Raw genomic sequence first — 18,834 nt, 5'->3', positions numbered from 1 at the left:
ACCACGTTTTATTCAGCAAAACTGTGACTACGCTCAACCTTTTGCCAACACAGCTTTGACAGAGGTATAACACCATCTTTGATATTACTATACACACAAGAATTTACAAGCATGTGCACTTAGCCTTAGGAGAAAGGCTCCTCCCATGTTATATTGGGAGGAACATAGCAGGAAACTGGCAGGAACAGAGTACAGAGGAGAGAACTTTTTCTGCCTTCTAGATGTAAAGTTCAAGATTTTTACTAATGGTTAAGAATTATTGGTTAAGAAGCTTGAATCCCAAATAAGGATTCAGTGTCATCCTCTCTCCTGAAATAATATTTTTTTATCTGGTTACTGACTGATTCTGCATCATATCTCTATTTGGAAACTCAGACCTCTAACTGAGCACCCAAAGAATTATTTGAGGTGGCATAAACCTAAAAAGCAAGGCTTTAAACAAACGTTTGTTTTCCACAATAAGGTAGAACACTATTTACTCCTTTGGATAGGAGTTTTTACTTTAACATAACTTAACATGAATTGCTGAGCTATTCCAGAAAGTTTTAGTGAAAAAATAAAAAGATGTGCTATTTCAAAACAGGAATTCACGCAGAAGAAAGTAATTCTAGGTCATAGAGTTTCTCTACAACTACTTTTCTTCTTTGTCTTGGATCTGTTTCTACTTGCAACATTCTTCTGGCTTATTAAAGGTTTATAATTGAGACAGAGATAAAAATGCCCATTACAAAGAGCAACAATTATTAGCTACTGTGAAAATAAACTGGTTTGTGTGTACTTATGGAAAGCAGCAGATGGCTAAGTAGGGGATGCTGAAACAATGAGCATGAGAGGTTTTGTTGCTCACTTTGCTTCTGCACCCTAAAGAAAGAATATAAATCAACAAAAACTGCAAGCATTTCTCAAATAATATGTAACTGCACAAAAAAATTTGTTCTGGAAAAAAAAAAAGAGATAAAATAATTATATACCACAGAGACATATTTTAAAACATTAAGCCAAAGTCTTGGATTCCTAAACTGGTTTTTTGCACAATTCTGCATTAATGAAGACCTTCCACATACATTATGCTCTTTAATACCATTTTGCTCTATCATTCCCCTGAAAGTTCTTGTTAGAGGTAAAATTATTTGAAATTGCAGGAATCCAACATCCCTGCTAAAAGGCAGAATCAACTAACAGGCAAACTTCAAGCACAGATGGAAAAGTAAATTGAAGTCAGAGATGAAACATTGATTCAGCAGGTTCTCTTGAAAGTACAAAAAACTTTTACTTCAAAAATACCGAACGCTACCCATCATCCATTGCTTCATTTGCTTGGAATTACAATGACAAACAATACCAGTATTTGCCTAAAAGAAATACATTTCCTGTGGACCAAGTAAGCCGTGAACAAGTAAGGAAAAGAGAAACCCAAGAGCCAAAAGGGAAAAGAGCAAGTCATTCTATTGGAGTCTTTTCTTAAACATGAAGTACTGTTAACGAAAGATGGATCAATTTACACAACTGACAGTGACAGAAGTACAGCTGCACAGACTTCAGGTACACTACTGGATTGGTTACCGTGAGAAAGGACGGTTGTATTGTAGTCAAATACACAAAGAGGCCCTGCCATTTTATCTGCACCACATTCTGAGCATTAACAGAGAAAAAGATGTTGTGGTTTAGAGATCTGGATGCATAAAGCTTGCATTGCCTATTAGTAACCAATTTCTTTTTTGCTGACAGTACTGCTGCTAACAAAACAGACTCTCCAAAAGCCAGATAGTTCTTGTACAGTAATTCTGAATTAGATTTTCCTCAAAAAGACCATTCACTTTGAGTTAGGCACCCAGTTCCCAAACTACACAAGTCTAACAGGAAGTTCTCTTGTCCAGCTGAGCTGAAGGCTAAGAGAATCTAAGCACACACTCCTAAGCATTCATGCTATCAAACAGAGAAAAGCAGAAGACAGCATGCTATCATATATTCTGGATTAAAATTACTACAGAAGACTATTAGACTAATTACCAGTTGTATACTAAAATTAACAAGGACAAATTCAGTTCTTTAAAAGTCCATGGGAAAAAAAAAAAGAAAAAACTCCACAATGATAAATCCTAACAAGAGCTCAGAAATAAGCTCTTTCCAGACAATCCTATACTCAGATGCCCTTATCATGATTTCATCATTGATAAAATAATTTATCACATACTGCAACTCTACTCACAAGATCAGGCCAAATCCTACAAAGACTCAAAAGTACGCTATCAAACCATGCAGCATGCAGATACACTCATACTCACAACCACACATTTTTGAACACAACACTTTTGGTAAGATACATGCAAGCAGCTGAAGAAGCCAAACTTGACCTATGTCCACAGAATAGAATTTAGATGGTGTTTGCAAAAATGTAAAATTCTGTTAGCATGATTCATACACATAGTTGCACCTGTATAGATCCTGACACATTCTCCATGAGGACCAGTAAAATTTTCCTTTTTCACTGGAAAAATCTGGGTCCTCATATACCTCAGTCCCCAAAGATACAAAGAAATTCTCACTCACTGATAGTAGAAGTTTGTAGAACCTCAACTATTTTTGTATAAATAGTATGATGGGAGAAAAACATTCTTGAAACATCCAAGGTTCTCTCAGCCGCTATCAACAACTATGCACTAAACACTCACTAGGACAAGGCAGCCCACTTTTTAAAATCCCAGCTCTTAAGAATTTACCAGCTGAACAGAAGTTGTAGTTACTCTAATTCCACTGGAAAACATCACCTCACTTGAAATACCAGATTCAGCACTGTGAGTCTATAGGAACCTAAAACTTTTTGGCCTCAAGTACCTAAAATGTATTCTCAAAATAAACACCACATGTTGCTGCTCCCATTAAACAGAAAAATCCAGACTCCCAACACATCCTGGTGCAAAGCAAAGCAAGAACAAAAATCTGGAAGCAAAACCTTGCCAAATCCATCAGAGCCCTGTTCACAAAAACCTACACTTGACCGCACAGAAAAAAAGTACCGAGCCACACTCAGATGACCAGGAAAACCTGCGCCTTCTTAAATCCTGGCCTTAGAGACCTTGGAAAGGTTAAGCCTCATTTTCTCACTTAGATATTCAAAACTTTTTTGTTTTCCTGTACTTTTTTTGTATCCCACGGTTCGATAAACTCTGCAAAGGTAGAGGGCAGCAGCTAAAGACAACTACAGATGTCACAGAGTAATTTACAGGTAACACTAAGGTGGAGATATCTGGACCATGTGGTAGCCTCACCTCCTGGATTCGCCTGCGGGCCCGCTGCAGCACCTCCTCGTACCCCTTCTGTCGCAGCTCACTCAGGCTCTCGTAATACTCTTCGGGGTCGTCAGTCTCAGTGAAGAGTACCTGCGAAAGGATCTTCCAGCCGCAGGTATCCAAGCTGTGGACCAAGTAGACTTGCAGTTTGTAGCAGAGACTGTCCATCTCCTGCTCAGATAGCTCCGGGGCTCCGAACAGCACCGTCCACATGCCCGACGGCTCCTCGGGGAAGGCTGGCAGGTAGGGCTCCAGCTCCGAGTTCACCGAGCACAGCTGCTGGTGAACAGCCCGCAAGTCTTGGAAGGAGAAGAGGCCGGCCCAGCTGCACTCGTCCCCCGCGGGCTCCGCGTCGGGAACGGCCGGCTCGCCAGCCTGCAGCGGCGAGGGCGGCAGAGACAGAGCAGCGGCCTCCTCCTCCTTCCCCAGCTCTAGCACTTCTATGTCTTCGGCGGCACCTGCAGACTCCGGGCTCTGCTGCGGCCTCCGGGCCGGGCTGCTCTTGGCGCGCAGCGGGCCCCTCGGCAGCGCCTCGGCCGCCGCGCCCCGCTCAGGGCCCCGCAGCCCCGCGTCGGCGCGGGGATGCGAGGAGCCCCGCGACTGGCCGGAGTCCGTGCCCCAGGCCGGGCTCCTACGCACCGTGGGGCTGCCGGCCTTGGGAGCGGCTCGGGCCTCGGGGCCGGGGGGGCCGCCCCGGCGCAGCTCGCGGGAGCCGCTGCGCTGGCGCTGCGCCGTGCGGTTGTGGCAGGTGATGGCGAATTTGCCCTCGATCTCGTTCCAGGCCACGATGAAGACGAACTTGTGCTTCTCCCGCTCCTGGAAGGCATGAGGCCTGACGGCCACCCAGTCGGCCTCCAGCGTTTCCTCCAGGGCGAAGGCGGACATGGCGCTGCGCGGCTTCCCACACACGCACACACCCCCCACCCTCCCGGCTCCCGTCCCGCCGCCCGCCCGCCCCGCCGCGCGCCGGCCGGCAACGGCTCCGCTCAGCCCCGCGCGCCGCCTCACTGCCCACCATCAGCCATCTTAGCGGCGTGGGGGACGGGGAAGGCGCCGAGCGGGGAGGATGCGTCGGGTCCCCACCGGAGCGGCGAGGGAGGCGGGGATGGAGGACACAGAGGAGTCACCTCCTCTGTGCTCGGAGCCCGCCGGCCGAAGAATGCCGCTGCCGCCTTCCCTCGCCGACCGCGGACAATGCCGGGTGCCCCCGCACAGGTACTTCACGCTCGTCACGTGGGGCGAGATCTGTTTACAAGCGACGGTGGCGCTGCGGCAACTCAGCGCCGGCCCCGCCCCGCGTCCTCCCGAGGCCCCACCCCCGACCCACCGTGCGCCTTCCCCATTGGCTGTCGCCCCGGTTTCCCCGTCTAAGGAACGTGGGCGGAGCCACGCGCCCCGCCCCGCCCGTTCTCCGCCGGCCACGCTCGCGGTCTCCCGCTCGCCCTCCGCGCTCCTGTGGTGGGCGGGGGAGGGCGATGTCACGCCCCTTCCCTCGGACGCACGACGAGGCCGCTCGGGCACCGCGCGCGGCGTGCTGGGAAGGGCTCGTGCCGGGCGGCGGGCGATAGAGAGGGGCGGGCCGGGCTGGGCCGGGCCGGGCGGTAGCGAAGGAGGGCCGGGGAGCGGGGCCGGGCCGGGCGAAGCGGGTCTCTCTAGGTGACACCCGCTACCTCTGCTGTGTCTGAACCGTGGCTTCCGGCGACAGGCTGAGGTTGCAGCGACCGCAGCTCTGGGCTGCTTCTGAGGCAGCGCTTACGTTGCCTGCCACGGCCCTGGCCTTGCTGTCAGCCTCGCGTGGGCCTCAGCGGTCCTTCTCCTGCCCGCGCCCCACTGGCATGCAGGGGGCCTTTTTTCCAGGGTCAGTGCCCCCAGGCTGGCAGAAGGTTTCCATGTACGGACGTACAGCCAGGCAACAGGTGCTCTTGCAGGGAACTGGTATTTGTTTCTGCCTTTCCTGTGAGGTGGCTTTCTGCACGCTTACAGGAGAGGATGTGATGCCTCAGCAGCCTCTTTGAGTTGCATGACTTAAGTCTGACTAGAGATTGACCTAAAATACTTCAAAGATCCACGACCAAGAGCGTCTGACAGCAGATCTTGCAGCGGAAGTTTGTACTTGTGGTTAGACTGCGAAAGAGTGCAGCATCTGTGCTGAGACATGGAGACAAGGGAATCCTCCGAGGCTGCTGTAGTGGGCAGTTGTGTACTTCAATGTACATGGCGTTTTATGCTCAAATTGGCTAGTCCTACTTAAAAATTGGTGGTGACTGCATTGCTCTACAAGGTTTCCAAGTGTACTGCAGAGCACCTAGGTTACAGTGAGACTGACAGACAACTCTTGAAACTGTATCTGAAAGGAATGATTGGCCACCTGTGATTCCAAGGCCAAGGGATGGTTTCCTGATACCTTCCAGGACATTCCCATTTTTCCTTCCGTACAGATTTTTTTTTACTAAAGCAATCTTGAAGTTACGTACATCAAAAATAACATCAGTAGACAACATGCTTTGGCCCATCTGTGATACTGCTGTCCAGCTCCAAATTAGGGGAAGCACTGGGGAAATAAAACATTTTCAACTGAGTTTGCCAGCAAAGCGAAGCAAGAGTGAGTCACAGCTTTTTTCTAAAGTTAATGTATTGATTATTATCCTGTCCTTGGAGGCTAAAGTATTTAAGGAGTGCCTCTAGCAAGCCAAACATTCTCTGGTTGTTAACAAAGCAGCCTCCTATATATATAGAGGAGAATCAAGTTAACTTCTCAAGTTAGAAAAAGGGAGGAAATTATGGCTCAGCAGGCAGATGAAGGATAATATCTCTGTTCTAAAGCTGAGAGTGATGTGTGCCGTACATCTTGGAGAACAGCATTCTTTTCTGTTACTGTAAATTTAGGCATGAGATCAAAGCACCTGTGAAACGATCTGGAAGATTTTATTAATACCCCATGTGAAGTGGGCAAGCAAGCAAGCAAAGAATACATTCATGGAGGAAACAGAGTCTCTTTCTGTCAAGTACTCAGGAACGAATTTTCAGTACATGAATGTTAGCAGCAATACAATTTTGTCTGTAGTTAATGCGTCAAAGAAAAAACGAAGAAGAAGATGCAACGATGTACATGTATCTCCAGGTTTAAGAGAACTAAACATGGATTCAAAATTTGTCATTGGCCCAAGAACCAGAGTCTTAGCTTTTCAGGTACGTTCCTGTAGAGGCTGAGGTCTTTGAAGTAGTATTAGCCTGTCTGTTCTCAGATAGCAGAGGGGCAAGTCAGTGTGATTTAAAGCAGATACTGGGTAAATGTGACATTTGAGACCTGGCTGGAAACTAGGCTGAAAATCACTCACCTGCAATCAAGTTTCTGATAGGCCTCTTCTCATGCAGCAGGGAAGTTGTGCCATCAGCATTCAGGAGCTATTACATTTTGCCAAAATTGTAGCCTTACAATAGAAATTTTCAAGTTCACATTATCAGTGAGCGTTCAGTAGCTTTGTGTAAGAAAAGGTAACTTCTGTATTGGGGGACATACATAATGTTCGCAGTCGTAAAAATTTAAAGGGTAGGCTTTTCATGCAGTAAATTGTTCAGAAGGATGGATAAAGGAAATACATCCCTGATTTCTAATGAATAAACTAGCAAAAAAAAAAAATAAATAAACCACCATTCTCAAAGGCCTAAATTGCCTTCTGAACAGGGCTTGTAGTGTATTCTGACTCATTAAGCTCAAGTGGATTAGGTATAGCTCCCCGTCAGCCTGACCTGCAGTTGATTCCCACACTTAAAAAGGTCCCAAGTTTGCAGCAACTGAAAGAACTACTTGGGAGTGTCTGAAGGAAATCTGAGCTTTCTGGAGGGAAAGGAGCTACTGCCATACTGTTATACCCAAAATAGGATCATTAGCCAGGGTACATTATGCCAGCATATACATGCAGCTGCAAAGGACATGGCACTTTGGCACAAGCGGATCATATTGCCACAGTGGAACCTGCACACAAGAGGTCTAGTTAGCCTTACCAACAGGGCTGTTGGCAGTAACAATTACTCAGCTGACAAGCTGGATTATTAAATTTTATAGAGTCACAAGCCACTTTTCGAGAGAGTCACAAGCGTCCGTCCTGTCACTGGTGAGCTGAAGAGTAAGGTTAAGAATTCTATTGATGTCGGGGGTTTTTTGGTAAAATCTGGGTCAAGCACCAGAACTGTTAAGCCAGGAGTAGTATTTTGAGTCATTGCTATGCCTGGGCAGTCTCCAAGCAATGATACTTAATAAAATCTTTAATTAGTAAGCCAATGAAGAGTCGGTTTGCAAACTTCTAGGAGTTACTCTGTGTTTTTTCTGCCTTGCTGTATCATTTTGCCTAGCCTGTATCTACTGGTTCTCAGTCATTACCTCGGTGCAGGTCAGTGTTGGGAGAACAACAAAAATACACAATCCAAATTCAGCACAAAAAGGTAGTTTGCCTAGGCAGATGCATGCATAATAAATTCAGAACCAGGCCGGTGCTGGTGTTAGCAGTCACAATCTCGAAGAAAAAAACAAAATAACCTAGAAGTTAACCTATTTTATTAGGGTGACTGTAACAATGGGATGAAACCCAGTTGAACAGCACACATGTGGTTCCTTGCTCATGCGTGGTATGGATTAGTAATTGCCAGGCATAAAAGGTTGGATCTGCTGTGGATTGAATAACCTGATCCACTGCAAAGTGATCTCATCACATGCTGCCTAAATTATCTTCTGCATGCTGATGTTGTGAACAAGAACAGAAATACTCCTCTAAGTGTTTATACAAACATTCCAGCACCTAGTATGTGACTCCCACAGTGTGCTGCAGGCTGAACTGAAATTATACCCTTCTGGATCTTAGTCTTTGAACACCTTGCATAAACTAGCTTTAGTACAAAGAATTTCTGAGAAAAACAGGTCTCATCTGGGAAGCTCAATTTAAAGTTTGATCAATTCCAAACTGTTGCTGTTGCAAGATGATTTCTGTCCAAATACAAGGCTCTTGTATTCTCAGTTAACCAGCTGTGCAGTTCCTCATGGTAGTCCGGATGAAGGAGAGAGAATATTCAATAGCACACTTCACCCTATCGTTGCATCAGCAACATTTTCAGGTGTCCTGAAGTTGCTGTTGTCATGCTTAACACGGCTGTGTTGGACAAGCATTTTTAATAGATTTCTGTTGATAGTATGATTCAAATTTAGTGTGGGCAAGCCAGATACCAGTGTCTGTTTGTCGTTAGTGTGAGTCTTCTTTCTGGCAAAAGTTTCAAGAGTGTTTTTGAGAGTACATCTGCGTGAAGTGAGACAAGAAGCTGGCTGCATGAAAGCACTATTGATGGCTTAGTAGCAATGAATCATCCATCCACACACATACTTTCTAGTAATAGTTGCATCTGGACTTGAAATTCTGGAAATGCCTACCCTTAAAAGATTTGATATAAGAGATTTGAGGTAGTTCCCAAGGACAAGAAGTTGCATTGTGCAGCAGAACCACTGTAGCTGCAGAGCATGTGACAGCCCACCCATTTTATAGAGGAAACCATTCTGCTTTGGGTATTTATGCTGGCTCTAAACTGAAAACATTTCTGCAACTAAATATTATTGCAGTTGTAGAATATGTGAAGTTATTACTGTGTGGTAAGCTTTACAAATGTGTGATAAACTGAACATGTAATATAATTTCTAAATTACTACTGAGAGTAATTTAAACATGAATCAATCTTTCCTTGAAATGAATCAATCATAAAAAGTAATCTATCCTTTAGCAAAACAAGTAAACTAGCAAAGTTAGTTTGTCTGTAAAATGAAAGGCAGAATGAACTTAATGGACTAAAAAAACAAAACCCTAAATTTCCAATTTAAAGACGCCACTGCAGTGGGACAATTGTTACTTTAACTAATAAGATTTTTACAGAATTGCATGGAAGTTATCAGTAGTCTCTGCACTTGAAAAAGTTTGCAACAACAGAAGCAATTGGAGTAGTCTTGCAGGCTGGATGAGTTGGGAGTGATAGTACTTGCAGATCTCTTTAGTGGTTTACAAAGCAATTCGCCAACTTGTTTGTTTACAAAAAAAGATGTTCTTACATGCTCCACCCAGATACTTGGGGATAAGGAAAATTATCCTGATGACAACAATTTGTAGCTTTGAGAAATAAAAAGTTTTTCAAAAGTACTTGATTTTTGTCTTAAGGGCAAAAATGCAAGAAATATTTCTAGCATAAAAAATACTTAATATATTTCTAGCATAAAATATACTTAATACTTAATTGTCATACTTAATATCTTAGAATTAAAGAAAGATAATTTTATCAAATAGTTTCCCAACGGTCCTATTTTCTTAGAGGACTGAGCTCTGCAGCAACACAAAGACTGTAGTAGAGCACTGGAAGCTATTATTCAGGGAAAGAGGAAACAGTATGTTTAGCCACATCCACAGTTCAGCTCAATCAAGAAGATTTGTAACTAGGCAGGGAAGCCACAAACCACAGAACAAGCATTGAGTTATAACAGATGAAATACCTACATGAATCTAAAAAAAGGAAATTATGGTTCCTGTGGTAGTGAACACAGTCTGCCTTCTGATTAATCAGTGGAACAAGAAAACAGGTTAGATGTTTTTAGGTCTTAGAGGTCCATCCTCTCCCTGATATACTGATGGAGACATCAATAGCTTGGCAATTCTGATCTCTCTGCAAGATCTCAGCAAGCATATACTGAAATAATTTGAACGTGTGGAAGAAGATTAATCTGAAGAAATCTGGATTGCCTTTTAGGTGAAAAGGGTGGGTTGAATACCACTTTGCTTTTGACCATTGTATTGGATTTCTGTGGGTTTTGGTAGCAGGCTTAAGGAGTGGCTTCTGTGAGGACACTTCCCCCATGTTCAAAAGAGTCCATGCCAGCTGGATCCAAGATAAACCTACTGCCAGCCAAGGCCTGGCCAAGGCCAAGACCATCAGTGACAGTAGTAGTGTCTCTGGGAGAACATAGTTCAAAAGGGGGATAAAAAAACCCACAAACAGTAATTACAGCCATAGAGGGGAGTAAGATAGATGAGAGGAACAACTGCAGACATCCAGGTCCATGGACAAGGAGGGTCAGGAGGTGCTCCACATGCTGGCGTAGAAATTCCCCTGCAGCCCATGGAGAAGACCATGGTAAGGCAGGCTTGTCATCCTGCAGCCCATGGAAGTGTAAAGCTGGAGCAGATATCCACTTGTAGTCCATGAAGGACCCCATGCTGGAGACAGTCAATGCGCCTGAAGGAGGCTGTGACCCCATGTGATGCCTGTGCTGGAGTGGGCTCCTGTCAGGTTCTGTGGCCATATGGAGAGAGGAGCCCGCACTGGAGCAGGCTTGCTGGCAGGACTTGTGACTTATTTGCTGGAGCAGTATGTTCCTGAAGGTCTGGACCCCACAGAAGGACTGGATGCTTGAACTTCAGCCTGCAGATAGGACTCACATCGGAGAGGTTCATGGAGGACTGCTTCCCACAGGTCGTACCCCAAGATGGAGCAGGGGAAGAGTGTGAGGAGGAAGAAGGGGCAGATATGTTATGAGCTGACTCCAACCCCCATTCTCTGTCCCCCTGCACTGCTTGAAGGAGGGGAGATAGAGAAAATCAGGAGTACAGGCAACCCTAGGAAGAAGGAAGTGGTGAGGGAAAAACGCCTTTAGATTTAACTTTAATTTCTTATTAACCTACTCTGATTTGATTAGCAGTAAATTAATTTCTTTTGGTCTAAGGAAAGAAAACTTCGAACAGTTGATGAGTCATTTATATTTCCAGTGTGTTTCCAAGCCATCTGACCCCTGCAAGATTCTGCAGGGCGTATGTCACATTATATGCTGGCTGAGAGGAGCATAACAGACTATTGTAAGCACAGCCAATGCTGTCCTTGGGTCACAATTTGGATGGTAGTATTTCTAAATACATTCTCTAAAAGGCTAAGACTAGATTTAAGTAATAGACCTAAATTACTAAATTACATGATTAAGGGGTAAGCGTGCCATTTCTAGCCCATACTCAAGAGGTCTTAGCTTGAATCTGATACATCTAATCTGTTAAGATGCTAAAAATCTGCACTTAGCAAAAAAAAAAAAAAAAAGCATTGGGATTGGTTTGCATTGTTTGTGACTTTCAAAGCTATGTTAGCAGACAAGGAATTTGACTTCTAACCAGGACAACACCTTCAGGGAGTGAGAGGAGATGTGTCTTTTGTTGTCCAATTAATCCTTCAAGCATTCTAAGCATGATCAGTTATCAAATTAAATATCTGTGATTTGTAAAGCCACACATACAGTGGCTTTTGTTTATTGGGGTTTTTTTCCACCAAAATTTTCTGATGTGTATCATTCTGCACCTCATTCATACAGATTAGGGAAGCCCAGGAATACTTAACTGATTTCCTTTATTATTTACTCAGTGTCTCAAGGATGCCCAGCGTGTTTTGAGTCACTCAATAGCCTCATGACAGAAACAAGTGGGTCTCCAGCCTGTATGTCAGCTCCCTTCTATTTCAACTATACTCTTATAAATACCCAACCTGCTCATATTAAAGCTGCCATATACACATGTGTGCAGGATTCAGTCACAGCTCTGACAGTAGTGTAGACATACTAGAAGTCTTTGAAGAACAGAGTCTTAGAAAATCCATTTTTGGTTGGCACAACAGCAACAGAGTGTGCTGAGACAGAGAGAGAGTTGAGGCAGGAGCTAAAATACAAGGCGGAATAATACCAGTATTAACAGACTTTGGAACATAAAAAAATATTAGACTTGTATGATGGTGATCAAGCAAAGAATATTTTCCTCAGCATTTTGAAATTCTTTCTGGTAATAAAGAGCACGTCAGCAGGTTACAGTGAAATTTAAAGTCTTACCAGCTTTTGAGCAGAAATAACTACTGATAGCAGCAGTAGCTTGGCAGTTACATGTTCTGGCATTTTGGGATCCAATGAGATTGGAGACAGTACAAGACAGACGACAGCCTGCTCATTAAAGAAATGCACACTAGCGAGAAAGTCTTGCAACAAAATTCTCCAGAGCGCTATGGGAACACTCCACACAACGGCACAAACTCAGCTTATGCAGTGAAAGGTCACAATAATGCTGCAGATAGCACAAGCTAGCCTTCCTCCTGAGCATTCAAATCAAATCATGTCAGGATGAGTCCCCGGCATCTAGAAGATCCAAGGTGTTCTCCTCTGCACATCAGTAGAAGGCCTGACATTTAGCTTCACTTACGAAAGAAGTTCTTATCCTGATTAAACTGTTCTGGAGAAATACCGGATAGCATCAGCTGCTGTCTGTAGACATAGCTACACCCGAAGCTGCTACATACTTGAGTCTGATCCAGTTACTCAGTACAGGAGAAACAGATGGTATCTTCATCTGGTTCCATCTTCAGCTGAATTGCTATGTGATCCCACTGCCAGCACCAAGGAAGGGTAACAGTCCTGATAAAAAGAAGTCCAGATCTTCTGTTGAGGAGCCTCCATGTGTCCCAACAGATAGATAAAATCCCTCTTTAAATCTGGATAGTCAGATTTTGAAAAGTATTGAAGTCCATGAGATCATATGGAGCTATAATTTGTAGTTTAAAGAAGAATGATTTGGAGGGGGGGAGGTGGTGAGTTTTGTTTCTTTTTGTAGTATCACTGGGCATTACTGTTTGGCAAGCCTCTAAGTATGCATTCTGAAGTGAAGAGGCAAAGTTCAATGATGTGGGATGAGAGAGGGCGTAGTGTTAGAAATAGTACACATTTCAGTATCCAAATAATGTTCAGCATTTGTAGACAGTGGTTGTTTCTTTGATTTTTTTATTACTATAATGTAACTTCTGGTTAATAGCTGGGCTGAAAGAAAAGCAGGCTCGTAAAAAAGAACAGCTTTTATTTTTAGAAATAAATATTTTGCCTCTCAATCAGTATGTCAAACTCTTTGCTCAAAAATTCACCTTCTGATTCTGGGGCCTTCAGAACAGAAACAATGCCCACATCATCACACTGTAAAGTTGTTCGTAGGCAGAAATATGCCCCTTTCAACTGAAGCTAGGTTACCCATGTCAGATTTTATGCTATTTTTTTATAGCCCATTTAATGAGTCATACTGTTTTGAGTTCTTACATTTATGCCTCAGGAAAAAAAAAAAAAAAAAATATATATATATATATATATATATTCCATGAGCAATAGAACATTCAACACTATTTTCTTACAGGTTTATGTTCTATATCCTCAATTCAATGTCCTAACTCACCCTGCACCCCCTCAAGGCACCACCCCATCTGGGTAAGCATCACTATGTGCTCTGACTCATCTAAAGCTATGTTAATATGGGTATGTGTGTCTTAGTTGGTTGGTCAGCTGATACAAAGCATAAGTTGTGTGTATAGGTGTAGTTGATCTTTACGAAATTTGTAAAAAATGCATTTCACATTGACACTTCACCAGGTGAACCAGATGACTTCTTGAGTTCCTATTCAATCTGAATCATTTTGTGATTCAACATTGTTAAAGTAATTTACCTTTGGATACTCCAGCAGTTGGACTCATCCAACCTGAATTATTTTGCAATTCAGTACAAAAATTGGCCAGCACGTTCAAATATTATTAGGAGTGGAGTGGCAAGGATGCCGACTGATGGGTGGCGATTGTGCAAGCCTTGTTTTCTCAGAAGATTGGGTTAATGTAGCATACTCATCCATGGGATCTGAGACTGGCACTTGAGTATTGCTAGCTCAGATTCTGTCATAATACCAAGTTTTACTTTTGGCCTCTGTTCAGCAAATTTGCTCCATACCTGACATTACTGAAATGAAACATAATGACACTAAATGATAATATATTTTTAACAGTCACCTATTTTGTTTTAGCATAATATAGCATACACAAGACAAACCAATTTTTATTATGGTATTGTATATTTGCTTTAAGGCTGTGGTCTTGTTTTCTTTTGGAGAGAAGCTGGTCATCTGTAGGAATGGTTTTTATTAGTGATTTCTCATGTGCTTGTCATTAATTACCAGCTGACACCTTTTCCAGCCAGTATTTATTCCTAGAATTGCATCATATGACAAACACATCTTAACATCCTTTGCTGTTGATGCAAGACCCAAAGAATTCTCAGTTGTTATTCAAGTTCCTGTTGGTTACTTCTTGTCATCATACTGTGGCAAGTCTTTGCTATTTAATTGTATCAAAGCTATATTCTGTATATTATTCCTTTTTGAGATATTCAGATTGTCATAACTATACTTTTAAAAATATAAGATTAACAATGTTTAAAATAAGGAAGAGATGTCTTTTATTAGACAAATATAGTTGAGCAAAAAAATGTCATCTTCTTTAAATGTCACTAATTGATACCATCACTAGGTGTTAAATTCTACCCTTTTTTCCTTTCACTGTTTAAAGGATCCTTTTTGGTAGTGTAAGTTTTGTTATTTTCTGTTTGTTGAACACTGAAAAATGGCTCCAGTTTTCAGCATTTTTTTGCCTAATAATTCCTTATTTGTTTACCAACACAGAAAACTCATTTATGCATTAATCACTCTGTTTCTACTTACTTAAAATATCACTGTAATTAACAACTACATTCTTTTAGTAGTTTCCTGTTTTCTATCAGGCTTGACAGACTTTAGCCTATTCTGTCTTTTGAACATTTTCAGCCAATGTTTTGAATATGTCTGCTGGCAGAAACAGATTTACTGAAGATCTTCACCTGTTGCAACTGATTCAAGTCAGCTGCAATGTATTTTATTGGTTATGTCAGAGGAGTTCAACATCTTCAATCAAAAATGTCTATCGCCTCATCTCTTGTTTACCTTTTCTCTGGTGAGATACTGATCATTTCCTTCTGGGAATGTTTGTTTCACTTGTGACCTCCTTATTAACAGGAGACACTTTATCTGGTTTCTTTGTTTAGCCTTCCCTCATTTTAAGTTCACAGATTGCATTTGGAATTTTCCTGAGGATTCTGAGTGGTACCAAATGTATTTTTTGTGACAATGAAAATTATTTTTTACTGCAGGAACCTGTTTTTAATTTATAAAGCAGCAAAAGCTTAAATGCCATTTGAGCCATCAAAAGTATAACTTCGATGTAGTTGATTTGTAATTCCTTATTACAGCTATGTGAATATGAGTCTCCACAGTCCCTGAAATCCACATTGTCATTACACTAATATTTTACAGACCTATATGTACTTAACTTTACTACCCTGAATTGTCTCACTGACTTGAAAGGAGCATCTTCTATGCCCAGTAGTAGAGCAAATATTTCATAGAATCACAGAATGTTTGGATTAGAAGTGACCTCAAATACCATCTAGTTCCAAACTCTCTGCCATGGGCAGGGACACCCTCTGCTAGACCAGGCTGCCCAAAGCCCCATCCAACCTGGCCTTGAACACTGACTTGGGGGGGGGGACAACAGTCACAGCTTTTCTGGGCAACCGGGTCCAGTGCCTCATGTCTTCCTCACAAGGAAGAATTTATTCATTATATCTAATGTAAATCTACACGCTTTTAGTTCACAGCCATTACCGCTTGTCCTATCACTAGACTCCCTGATAAACAGTCCCTCTCCAGTTTTCCTCTATGTCTGTTTTAGGGAGCCTTCTCTTCTCCAGGCTGAACAAGCCCAACTCTCTCAACTTGTCTTCATGGGAGAGATGCTTGAGCCCTCTCATCATCTTTGTGGCCCTACTCTGGACTCAGTCCAACAGCTCCATGTCTTTCCTGTACTGGGGCCCTCAGAGCTGGCTGTAGCACTCCAGGTTGGGTCTCATGAGTGGAGTAGAGGGGCAGAATCCCATCCCTCGACCTGCTGGCAACACTGTTCTTGATGTAGCCCAGGACACAGTTGGCCTTCTGAGCAGCAGGCATACACTGCCAGTTGAGCAACTGCCATGTTGAGCTTGTCATCAGTCAGCACCCCCAAGGCCTTCTCCTCAGGGCTGCTCTCTATCCATTCTCTGCCCAGCCTATAACTGTGTTTGAATTTGTGCTGATGCCCATACCTTATACTTGGCCTTGTTGAACTTCATGTGGTTTACATGGACACACCTCTCAAGCCTGCTAAGATTCCTCTGGATGGCATTCCTTTCCTATAGTGTGCTGACTGCACCACACAACTTGGTGTCATCGGCAAATACTTTCCACCAGTCTGGGTAGATGATGTCTATCACATCTGTTCCTTTATTTACCACCTCTGTAACTCCATCACAGAATGCCACTGAATCTGTCAGGCATGATTTGCCCTTAGTGAAACCACGCTGGCTGTCACCAGTTGCATCCTTATTTTTTATGTGTCTGAGCATAATTTCCAGGATCTGCTCTGTGATCTCATCAGGAATGGAGGTGAGACTGGGTCTTCCTTTTTTCCCTTTTTGAAAATGAGGGTTATGTTTCCCCTTTTCCAGTCAGTGGGAACTTCACTGTACTGCCGTGACTTCTCATATATGGTGGAAAGTAGCTTAGCCAGTTCATCCACCACTTGCCTCAGTTTCCTCAGGACCTGCATCTCATCAGGTCCCATGGACTTGAGCACCTTCCTGTTCCTTAAATGGTCTTGAACCCGATCTTCTCCTACAGAGCATAAGCTATTTCTCTTGACAAAAGACCAGGCACGAAGAAGCGGGGGAAGGGATAAGGAGAAAGGCTGGTATAAAAAGGGCAACATGCAGTGGGGCCATAGGTGGTGCCAACTGGCTCAAGGCAGGCTTACCTGGGCTACATGGAGTCAGCTATTTCTATTTGTATTACAGAATCAGGAACTGTGCCTGGGAAGGACATCAACAAGTTATGCAGAGCATCCATTCTCCCAGAACATAACGCACTGCAGGTGTATTTTCTTATGTGCCCAACAACAGAAATTCCTCAGTCTTGTTGAGCAAACTATTATAACACTAGGTTTTCTTTGCAACATGAGGATGTTTTCTTGTGTCTTCTGCAGTTTCAGTATTGTGTGAAGTCCTTTGGCTCTCTATTGGCTAGAAGCAGGCAATAAAAATTGGGAAAGGGTGGATGCCTAAGAGCCTGGAATGCATACAGAGACTTTCCAAGGAAAGTGGCCACACAGAAGACAGTGCAGAATGATGTTGTGGAAAGAAATGGAGATGCTGCAGTGGCTGCTGAGGCCAGACAGGAGGAATAAGCTGCAATGAGGTAACAAATTATACTATAGCTGTGGCCCAGAATCTTGAAGGCAAGAATGTGAATGCTCTGAACTATAAAAAGGCACTCAGACCTCGTCTCATCATCATCAGAAGACCTGTTTTCTCATATTTATGTAACCAAAAGTAAAGACTCTTGAGTTTTAGCATAAAGGTCGGGCTTTCACTTCAGTAAAGAATATCAAGGTAAGAGCAGATCTTTCCTAGGGAGAGCAGAAATGGTTTGGGCTCCTAAGTTAGTAAGGATGGAGAGGTAACCCCATGAATGACAGCCAAGCAGTGAGAGGAAGAGCAATGGGAAGAACAATAATGAAGAAACAATAGAACAGTGTTCATATAGTCATCCTGGGGGGAGGGGTGGCGTGGAAAGATGATAGTGGCATCCTGTATTAATTAGATGCTTTCAGCCTGTTTTACTGGAACAAATGGGTCAGGAGGGTGAGAGGTATTTCTTCATAAAACCCACTGTGCAATACTGAACAGTTAAAAGTCTGGCCCTTCAGAGACACCCAAATGTCCTTCAACAAACACCCACATCTAAAAAAAAACCCAAGCCAGCAACCCAGACATTCAAACCTTTATTAACTGCAAAGAAAAAAGCAAGGAAAGTGGTTGAGGGAGATTTTAACTACATCTCGTACTTTCCTTTCTCTGTAGCTGCAGTAGTCATTGGTTTTGTTTTGAATCTCATAATATGGGAACCTGTTGTATCTGGCAGCCTTTTATGGGGTATTAAAGATGTTAATAAGTGTTCCTTTTGGATGAAGAAGAAGTTAAGGTGATGAGCCAGAGCTGCTGTTATTACTCTTGTAGTAAAAACCTGAATCTGGCTCCTAACTGATAAATTAAGACAAGCATGCACAGAAGGGGAAAGGTTGGGGGGGAAGTTAGAAAATGCACCTTCTGGTTTTGCTCCTGATTTTAATGTACAGAATTATTGCTAGCGGAGACTGAGCATAGCACATGGTGACTCTAAGGTTTGGCTTTTACGAGCACTGAACTCTTTAAAGGCATTTCTTCACTCTGCCTCCCTGTTTTAGACTTGCATTGGTTCTGCCAAAAAGAGTGACCTGGCTGTCTAAGACATAAACTGAAGGCTTGTTGGGGAAGAAAAGGCGCACAAGTGACAAGGTCTGACAATGGGAATGCAAGTTGTCTTCCAGCAGCTGCATTTGCTTAAGATGGAGAAAGGGGCAGTGTCATGCACGTAGCCCTGTAAGGCACTGCTCTAGTCAGGGTGTTCCGTGGGACTGAGGAAGGGAGAACCAGAGGGGTCACAGTGGATCAACTTGTTCGCCACACAATCTTTTCATGGTCCTGGGATGAGTACCTGGACACTCGATAGCTTTAATCTTCTCTGACTT

The 18,834-nt window shown here is 43.3% G+C and overlaps 1 protein-coding gene across 1 annotated transcript in view; it reads right to left on the bottom strand.

Annotated features, from left to right (window-relative positions):
- Positions 1-4,175, bottom strand: part of JMY (junction mediating and regulatory protein, p53 cofactor) — a gene marked incomplete at both ends in the record, with an annotated part of 54,820 nt that extends 50,645 nt beyond the window's left edge. The window contains one exon of the mRNA XM_084278682.1: positions 3,270-4,175. Within this exon, the coding sequence (XP_084134808.1) occupies positions 3,270-4,175 (906 nt within the window). The remainder of the gene's footprint in view (positions 1-3,269) is intronic.
- Between the last annotated feature and the right edge of the window lie 14,659 nt (positions 4,176-18,834).

The sequence above is a fragment of the Gallinula chloropus genome (assembly GCF_964237585.1).
Source record: "Gallinula chloropus genome assembly, chromosome: Z".
Classification (NCBI taxonomy): domain Eukaryota; kingdom Metazoa; phylum Chordata; class Aves; order Gruiformes; family Rallidae; genus Gallinula; species Gallinula chloropus.
Note: the sequence above shows the minus strand (reverse complement) of the source record. Positions and strands in the feature narration are given on the sequence as shown.